The sequence below is a fragment of the Mangifera indica genome, chromosome 10, assembly GCF_011075055.1.
Source record: "Mangifera indica cultivar Alphonso chromosome 10, CATAS_Mindica_2.1, whole genome shotgun sequence".
NCBI lineage: Eukaryota > Viridiplantae > Streptophyta > Magnoliopsida > Sapindales > Anacardiaceae > Mangifera > Mangifera indica.
The window spans coordinates 5,764,232-5,774,141 of record NC_058146.1 but is presented as its reverse complement, the minus strand read 5'-3'; the positions used below and the strand labels follow the sequence as shown (position 1 = coordinate 5,774,141).

The following is a 9,910-nucleotide window of genomic DNA, read 5'->3' as shown; positions in this document are numbered from 1 at the left end:
CCCGTTTTGCAATATACTATTTGTTATGTTTAGAAAAAAGAAAAAAGAAACAAAAAAAAAGGATATAATAAAAATACAAAGAGACATGGATGGATATTTAAGGGACGTCCTATAAATAAAGAAAATTATGACCGAAGATAAATAAATATGATTGAATATATATGATTTATTGACTATCTTAATTATGAGTAATGTTATGTGTGTATTATTTTTAATTCAAAATTATATAATTGAGTGTTATTTTATTTTTAATTCAAAATCATTAATTACATAATGATATATTGTATATGTATTTAAATTATGTACTAAAAGTGGTACGTATACTTTTATTATTTAATTATGACCCAAAAACTTATTCCCACCCAAGGTTTAATTTTTGTTATTACTGACAGAGGTAAAATAACTATTTAGAAATTTTATTTAATATTATATTTAGAATTACTTTTAAATTTGAAATTTTTATTTCTGTCTCATACCCTTATAATTTTTATGTTTAGCAACTGACTTCTCCCTTTTCTCCCCCAAAAGTCTAATGTTGTAAAACTTTTATATTTTTCTTATATATACCACCCCCATAGTTATAGAAAACTTCTTTTTCACCCTTGTTTAACTTCTTCTACATCTCCAACAACCGATCCCTATCATTAGTCATTGACTCTCTCCCTCATGCCTTCTTGATCGCTCTCTCTTTACTCTCTTATCGTCTTCGTCAGAGACTAAGATAAAACTATTTCATCTTTGTCTCCGACAAAGATGGTCGAAGAGAGAGGGTAGAGTGATCAAGAGAGAGAGAACTGATGGTAGGAGACGACGAATAATCGCTAGACAGAAGGATCTAGAAACCTTAAGGAGAATAGAGGTGAAAATAAAGTTTTTTAGAAATCTTGGGGGGTAGTGTATATGAAAAAAATATGAGAGTTTTATAACTCTAGATTTTGAGAAAAAAGTCAGTTTGTAAACTTGAAAATTATGATGTTAGAGAGAAAAAATAAAAATTTTAAAACTTGAGGATAATTTTAAAATATAAATTTAAATAAAATTTTTAAATAATAATTTTAGCTCTTACAACAATAATAAAATTTAACAAATAAAAGAATAATCGAGTTTTTGAAAGTTAACTAACGTGAGTTTAAGTTTACGTAAATCCTTGGGTGGGAATAATCTTTTGGCCTCTAATTATTGGCCATTTTCCTATCCAGCCTTTAAAATTACTATTTTATTAAGGCCAAAGGACTATTTCCCACCCAAGGTATACTTTTTTTTGTACATTCCCATCCGTTAACTTTGAAAAGCCCATTTACCTACTCATGAGCTGTTAAAAAAAACAGATTCAAGAGTAAAATCGTCATTTTATTTATAATATTAAAAATAAATTAAAATTTAATCCTCTTTTTCCCCCCTAACCCCAAAAAACTAACCATTTTCCTCTAGACTAAGTTTTAAAAAATAGCATTCTCCCCCTTAGGGTTTAGTTTTCAATCCCCGACGTTAAATCCGAAGCCATCACCAACGACGAAGCCTTCTCGATGCACTACCATGCTCTGACGGCCTCTCTTCTCTCCTTTGGAACGTCGATCGGCTTAGATCTGACATCGTCTTCACCTGGAAAGTTGAAGAGCTTCATCGGGAGATGAAGCTCTTCGTCTTCCCAGATGAAGACGAGTTCTGGGAAGACGTTGGAGCATGGTGGTGTGTCGGGAAGACTTTGTCGTCAGTGATAGCTCTGGATTTGGCGTCGGAGATTAAAAATTAAACCCTAGGGGGGGGGGAATGCTATATTTCAAAACTTGGCTTAGAGGGGGAAATGGTTAGTTTTTAGGGGTTAGGGGGGGAAAAAGAGATAAAATTTTAAGGCGTTAGAGTTCCGTTAAATTTAATTGCTCATAAGTGGATATTTGATATTTTCATAGTTAAATGGGGGAAACTTGAGAATACAGTATACCTTGGGTGGGAAATAGTCCTTTGGCCTTTTATTATTAAATACCCATAAACCGCAGGGTCCCTTTCTGTTTGTTACCGCAAAAATCCACCATGCTATAGTTCCAATATAAAACTTGCAGTTAATAAATGGCCGAGTTTATTTTGCAGTTTGAAGCAAGCGCTCTCGGAGAAGAAATGCAAAGCAGTTAGAATTATTCCAGAGCCAAATAATTCGTTCACCAAGTAACAACCTTGGTTCTATTTGTAGGACTTTTACGTCTCAGAGACTCCCACATTCAGTCTCAAACTGTTCACTAGAAACGAAAAGAGGCCCAAAGCCCTCAGCAATGGTAAAGGTAAGACTCCGATTACATTATATGTTTACTTATCTTGGTGTTCTACTCATATGTGGATGTAAATTGCAGGAGATATATATATTTTTGATGCAACAATCCATTCTGATTGTGCGTGTGAAATCCCAAACACTTTGGAAGCTGTATTCTTGCACCTCGTTATGGAATTTTGGCAATGACCCGCCTTTCCGAATTTGCTACTACTTCAGTAAAGGTTCTTCACTTAACATCAAAACTTTTCCGCTTTTGCCGACCTGATATTGATAAATTTGCTGTCAAAGTAAGAAGTGCTCTTGAGAGGCCACTGTTCTGGTGGGTCATTGGAAAGACTGCCAGTTCAACTCTAGGTCTTTCATAAGTTGCCCCTATAAATCATTCATAATCTTTCATTTTTGTATGTTAAATGTTATTTAAGTGACAAAAACTTCTTTACTTTGGGTCACTCTGTCAGAATTGTGATTTGGGAAAAGAGTCTCAAAACCCATGGTTTTGCTAGTCTGTGTCCAAAACATAGAGATAGCATATACAGTAGGTGTTATAATAGTGTAAATGGCCAATACCATAGTAATTTGACATTTCTTTTAGTAAGTTATGTATGTTGTCTAACTATGTAATTGCTAAAATATTTTGGATAATAAAATACTTAGAATGAAATTGATTAGTTCGTTTTGCAATTAATTATAATAATCTAATTTGTAATATATCCTATATTTGTTAAATTAAGTCAAATATGATAAATACTATGATTCAGTTCTCAATTTCAGTTTCACAAGAAACTCTCCCTTTGTTTGATTGTTTATGCAATTGTAAATCTGTTCTATAAATGGGTTTGAAGCTTATTGCAATAAAAATGTTTCTGAGAATTTGATTAGAAAATTATCTGGAATTGTTTAATTGTTTGAAGTTTGAAAATGTTCTTATTAATTCTTTGGCTATTTCACTTGTAACTTTTAACCGTAATGTGTTGACTAGAATTTTTGGACCCTTGTTGATGTAACGAATGCATCATCTGCTCCTGATGTGGCACAGCGTTGTCACTAAGTGTTCACATACCCAGTATACAATTGTCAACTCTAACACTCTATGCAGTGAGGGCCTTTTCTTAAGTCATTATGCATTCATATCTCGGCAAATACACCAGAATTACCTTAAATGGATACAATTCATTAAAGGCTCCATAAATGTGCCTGTTATGAATGGCACTTTATATGATGGAGCAACCAATGGATATTTCGTCAAATTTGAGGAAAAAGCTCTGTGAATTCTTTCACTGCTAGTTGGCTCAAAGGAGGTGTATAAGGTAATGTGTTTCCGATTTTCTCTCATTCAAATTGTCAAATTGTTTCTCTTAGATGTTTTATACTCTGCTTTAGCGGCTGCTGTAAAGAATAAAGGACCGATGATCGGAAAACATAATCATAATGAAATACCTTTTTTACTTGTCTGTATTTACTTATTGATCTTGTAATCATCATCGGAGAAAATAGGGATTTAAGGCTTATCATTGATAAATTTTCTTTCACCAATAGATCAGTAGCACAAATGTCATGATATTACAGTTATTTGTATCATGGTAGTGGATGAATCCATTTGAAAAGGGAAATTTTTGTTAATAAGCCGTTGACATAATGCAATAATCTCCCTCAGTAGAAAAAATATAAGTATATGGTCTTTTTTCTGTTCACCGGCAGTTCCTTAGAAAGTGGCTTGTGTAATTATACAATAATAAGCCATAAATGTTGAATTCACTCATTTTAGCAAGAGATTAGCATTAAGTATTAAATAATATATTAATTGAGTGATTTCCTACTTTTTCAAAAATTCCCGTTTTCGATGTCTGTATTTGTGTATTTGTTTCCAAACTTTGTTAATTTTCTTGTAGGTTTTTGGTAATGTGACTAGGTGTAGGAGTGCTTCATCATATATCAAATCACTGTGCAAATTACGTCAGGTTTGGCATCAGAGACTCAGTTTTTTCATTAGGTTTGAATGTTTGGTAATTTAAGTATAAAACAAAAATTTTGGTTCACATGGAGTATGAGAGTAGCCACACTTCACTTGCATTACAATAAAAAATGTTGTTGCAGCATCAAAGTGATAAACTTTCAGATGAAGAGATAAGTTGAACTTTTAGAACAGCTGAGAGTTCCTATTGTCCTAATCTGTGCAAATGTGTGAACTTCCACAGCATATACAAATTATATCTTTTTAGTCTGTTTATTAATTGTAAAATCTGTTTCAAAAAGAAATTTATATATCTATACACACACATACAAATATACATACACACATATGTGTGTGTATATATATATATATAGACACACACACACACACATATACATACATACATAAAGCACTCATTCCCAAAGGCTACTGTGAGGGGACTGGTCCTTACGCCTTTTGCTCAATAAAAAATATTACTGGCTTGGCAATCCCATCAGGAATATAGATTGGTATCTTTATTCCTCTTTATAACTTTTTGGGGTTAAACATGTCTGGCTTTCACTGCACAGTAGACCTTTAATATTTGATATTTATTGTTTGATCATGACACAGGAAGAATCGATAGAAGATTATACTGGTACAAAATTAATCATAAAAATAGCATTTATGACAAGTGGAGAATATAGAAGGAGTGCGCGCTTATCTGAACTAGATGCACAGAAGGCTAAGCAAGCAAAGAGCCAAAATGGGGCTAATGGGACCAGCCAGTTGGAAATGGTACAAGATTCAGGTCCCAAAAGAGATTCCTGCCAAAAGTTTCGTAGAAAGAGGAAGACCAGGCCTGTGCAAGATCTTGTAGATACTAGTGTCAACTGCCAAGTTCTGAAGGTACCTTTTCCTTTGGTTTCCTGTGCATTTTCCATCACCTTTTTTTACTGCATAAAAGATTAAGATTTGAACTGTTTAAAGTTTTTATGCTTTCTGTATGCCAGTGGAAAATGAGCATATCCCTCAGCTACCATATGTGCTTTTGATGCTCATATGCTGATGTAAAAATTAATCATGGAAAACAGAATCATGCAGCATTCATGCATGTTCAGACTGGTGTTAGTTAAATTACCTTCTTGGCTATTATTGTTATGTACATCTGAATTCAGTTTGATGACCATATTAGGTCTTTGGTTTGATGTAGGCCTAGAAGAAGCATATCTCCTGAATAATATGAAGTATTTTTAGTTGTTCCTTGTTTTTACTTTCTCGGATTGGTCACAGTATGCTGAAGCTAGGGAATGAGCTATGAGTTAGGCCATATTCTGAAGGCACATATAATTAAATGAGATTTTCTCTTGTCAATGCTTGTTCATAGCATTTCATTTATGTTTCTGCTTTGCTCTGAATTGGCAATGCTTGAAGTTCAAACCTTTAGTTGTTCAATTTTTTATTTGTGTCATAGGCTGGAACTTCAAATGATGAAGACCATCATAAAAACACTGGTGAGCTTTTTTCTCACGTGAAAATGTGATTTGCAATTTTATTTTGATATAGGAACATGATCAACATATTAAACTCTCAAATAAAAATTCACTCATTAATTGTATGAAATCAAAGCAGCTGACATGTCATCTAGAATTGCCACTCCAGAAAGAAAAAATCTTGAGCTGTTACTCAGTAAACTGAAAAGGTATGTGCTTTCTATGTTAACTTCTGCTATGTATAGGATGAGTAAGGGTATTTTAGCCTATAAATCTTCTGGAGGAAAAAATTTACATTTCTTGCACCTAAATAAACTGAGTTTATTAATTTCAATTGTAGGAGAGACATATATCGAATCTTTGCAGAGCCAGTTGACCCAATTGAAGTTTGTATTTAGTGACTTTTTTATTAATCTTCTACATTAAGGCTCTATATAATTTGTTTTTGATTAACTATATTTGTTAATGAAAGGTTGAAGACTATTATGATGTCATTAAAGAACCGATGGACTTTAGCACAATTACAGAAAAACTTAATGGAGGAAGCTATGGAACAGTTCAAGAGTTTGAGGTTGGCTACTATAACAGTTGTTTTTGTGTTCATATTTTAAGTTTATCTGGGCCCATAAGAGAAAATCCCTACCAGCTGAAAACTCTGAATCAAACAGTGTTTTCATTTTTTGCCTGGATGATGAAAAAGCACATTTGTGCCTGCACCTTGTCCTTATAGGCACATGGTTGAAGGAGTGCAATATATTTCTTAACATACACATATTTCCTTTATAATTTTGTTTGCCTCATGAAGTTTCATATTAGCAGTAACTGATTTTCTGCTTGTTTAAATTTGTAAATGATAAATTTTAATGTGATCTGAGTTGATTGTGTCCCTGTTGTCATGATTGAAATATAATATTTGGGACTTCATGACTTTTAGATTTTATGGACACTGAAGGAAACTATTTGTAAGTTATCAGAGAGTTTGAATTGTCATTCTAGTTTCCCATCACATACAAGAAGATTTTGAGTTGATTTTATTTTCTTTTCGATTTATGAAGTTTGTAACTCTCTGTTGGTTGATTGTTCATTATTGATTTACAGCATGACATATCTTTGGTGTACAACAATGCAATGCAGTTCAATGATTCTGATACCATTTATTACAAACAGGTAAGTTTCATATTTTCCTGATATCTTGGTTAACAAATGCCTCAAAAACCTCCATTGTCTCTCTTACCACGATTCTGAACTTTTTTTTTTTTCCACAGGCTCGTGCTATAAAAGAACTAGCTAATAAACTCTTTCGTGCTTTGAAAGCTGATCCCCAGAACTTTGAAACTGAATGTTCCATGATAAATGTAAGACCTAGTAGGAGGATCAAGGCCATATCTGGATCTCTGGATTCTAACTCTGGCAACAATACAAATGGTAATGAGACAGTATCAGGGGCTTGTCCATGCTTTCATGGCTCTGCTTTCTTGTTCCATGAAAGATGTATAAATATGTTGTGTGTCCTCATCTTCAACATGTGCATTCAGTAAAGTATCTTTAATCTAGTTAAGGAACCAGTAATGATCAAATGTTCACAGATATGTTTCCTGTATTCCCCTGTATGTTATGCATCACATACATTGCCTAAATGGATGTATCAATTTCCCTGTGATGATGACATAGAGGTTGTAGATAGTTCCCCTAGCTGTGTTCTCTGTCTTACTGGAAAATTTTTCTTTTCTTCACCTGTTCCGTAAACAGGCCGTAAATATGAAAGAGGATCACATAATTTGGAACTACAACCACGTTGGACCTATAGTTCTCATACTTCTAGTCTGAATGGGAATGAGCCAGTAGTGACACAAGTTTATAACAGCACAAAAAACCTTGAGCCGGTGAGTAACTTGTCCACTGCTGTGTATCAACTGCCTTCATGGTTCAATTATGTTTGAATCTTGTGTATATTCTTTTGTTATCATATCTCTTCAACCAAAACAAAAGCTCCTAATGAGATCCCTGAAGAGTGACTTTAAAATTAATGGCCTCATAAAGTTGGACTGTGATCCAGGAAGGATCTAATTCTTAAACATTGCAAGATGCCTGAAAAAATTTAAGAAATTGAGAAGAAGTGATCTCCTATGCTGGCCAAGGATTCTCTTTTGCATATGAATATCTATTAAAAGATTTAATCAATGTCTATTGACTTGATTATTTGTCCTGCTCTGTAGGTTAAGGAGAAGAGAATTGGATACTCTGAGAGTTTACTACGGTTTGTAAAAAATTTGGGGCCAACAGCTCAAATGGTTGCCAAGAGAATGCTAGGCAGAGGCATGGCTGAAAGTTCAAACTATCATCTTCAAGTTTCCAATAATCAAAATTCTGCAGTGGTGTCTGCAGGTATGGAATTGTCCTCAGGCTTGCTCCAAAGGTTTTCAGGTAAAAAGGAAGACATTCAAAATGGAATTTTGAACAGAAGGAAGGTACTTTCTGTTGACAAGATTGACATATATGATGTCTTGAGAGGAGGAATCGCCCAGACTAGCAGTACCATGAAAACCCTTGGTGAGATCCATAAAACAAGGGGCCAAGCTTCAAATAATCAATTCACTGCTGCAGAATTTGCACGAAAGGGTATCACTGTTGCTCCATCATTAAAGGTTGACGGAAATTCTACTGGATGCATTAACCATTCTGGTAAACAATTAGATATTCATAGTGGCACTTCATTGGGTAATGGGTTTAATGAACATGTCTCAGTGACTGGAGATGTGGAGGTAGATCTTCCTGCAGAACAGGAGACAAACAGCAGCCCAAACAAATTCAATTTCGTAAAGTTGATGCTAGGAGCTATCAATTATAGCCCTGAGCAAACAACTGAGGTGGTTTCTTCAGGGTCAGAAATGCAAGAGTTATTACCTACAAGTTACAGCTGTCTGTCATCTTCATTGCTGTGGCCTCTTCAGTCTGTGCCAGGAGGACTAACTAGGAGTCAAGACATTGACTTCATGCATGGGGTGGATTTACACAATCTTGATGGAGTACAACAAAATCAAGCAATGGAAGGTCAGGAAGGTACATGCTTTGGAGGAAATATAGAGCAGGGAATCCAAGTTTTGAATTGGTTGAAGTCAAAGGTGGACAATGGGTCAAGTAGTACTCAAGCCATAGGCTCCATACAGGGGTTGGATTCTCATTATCTTGGAGTGTGTCAAGCTCAAGCTACAGCTGATGAGGCAGGCCTAAGCCATGGAGGCAATGTACTTCACGGAGGTGAAGTTTCAAATTGGTTTAAGCTACCAGGTTCAAGAGTGGATGAGTTAGGACCAAGCCATGGCAATACTGTAAATGGAGGTGAAGTTTCAAATTGGTTTAAGCTGACAGGTTCAGGAGTGGATGAGTTAGGACCAAGCCATGGCAATACTGTAAATGGAGGTAAAGTTTCAAACTGGTTTAAGCTGACGGGTTTGGGAGTGGACGAGTTAGGACCAAGCCATGGCAATACTGTAAATGGAGGACAACTTCCAAATTGGTTTAAGCTGACAGGTTCGGGAGTGGATGAGTTAGGACCAAGCCATGGCAACACTGTAAATGGAGGACAAGTTCCAAATTGGTTCAAGCCAACAGAGTTGGGGCCAGAACCTATTCCTGATGATTGGCTCCAGAAGCAATGTGGATCTTTAGCTGAAGTGGAGTTGTTTTGTCAAGCTGAGTCCTCACAACAGCAAGGCGCGGACATGACTCCTTACGATGGAAAGCCGATGAAGACATCAAATATGTGTGACATTGGCAAGTGCGGAACACCTGGGGCAGAGCAGTTTACAGTTGGAGGTCCAGGAGCAATCACTCATTCTTAAAACCAGCAACCAGCAGAAGCAACCCTCGCGAGATTCTTGCCCTATATAGCAGGGCTTTTCAACCATGAACTAAAGCATTTAATAAGTAGCTAGAAGTGTAACATGACCATACCCAGACTGATGCAATACATGGGACATGCTTTCTTATGGTTACAAAGAAAATAAACTTGAAAAGAAAAAACCCTCAATGGAATTCCATGGTGCAGTTGGAATAGTAGTTTTCAGACAATTGGTGATTTTGTTTATTTGATTTTTTTTTTTATTGTATATAGATTTATGAGTTGGTGACAAGGACTGCAGGTTAGCAAAATGAAGTAATAAAACTTTCCGAATAAAAGTATTTATCATAATTTATAAAATTTTATCTTATCTGATAAAT

General features: G+C 35.1%; 1 protein-coding gene across 5 annotated transcripts; it reads left to right on the top strand.

Annotated features, from left to right (window-relative positions):
* Nucleotides 1–2,076: 2,076 nt before the first annotated feature.
* LOC123228209 (bromodomain-containing protein DDB_G0270170-like) lies at nucleotides 2,077–9,760 on the top strand. Of its 5 annotated transcripts, XM_044653515.1 has the most exons (13): nucleotides 2,077–2,276; nucleotides 2,346–2,487; nucleotides 3,246–3,573; nucleotides 4,156–4,224; nucleotides 4,830–5,105; nucleotides 5,671–5,710; nucleotides 5,829–5,898; nucleotides 6,030–6,075; nucleotides 6,162–6,260; nucleotides 6,788–6,856; nucleotides 6,955–7,114; nucleotides 7,439–7,572; nucleotides 7,906–9,760. In XM_044653515.1, exons 5-13 carry the CDS (start codon nucleotides 4,884–4,886, stop codon nucleotides 9,529–9,531), a joined length of 2,466 nt encoding a protein of 821 aa, XP_044509450.1. In that variant the 5' UTR covers nucleotides 2,077–2,276; nucleotides 2,346–2,487; nucleotides 3,246–3,573; nucleotides 4,156–4,224; nucleotides 4,830–4,883; the 3' UTR covers nucleotides 9,532–9,760. The 5 variants fall into 5 exon arrangements, with proteins under 5 accessions (XP_044509450.1, XP_044509451.1, XP_044509452.1 ...); XM_044653516.1 differs by having other exon boundaries at nucleotides 2,077–2,270; nucleotides 2,346–3,573; XM_044653517.1 differs by having other exon boundaries at nucleotides 2,346–3,573; nucleotides 4,176–4,224.
* The last annotated feature ends 150 nt before the right edge of the window (nucleotides 9,761–9,910 follow it).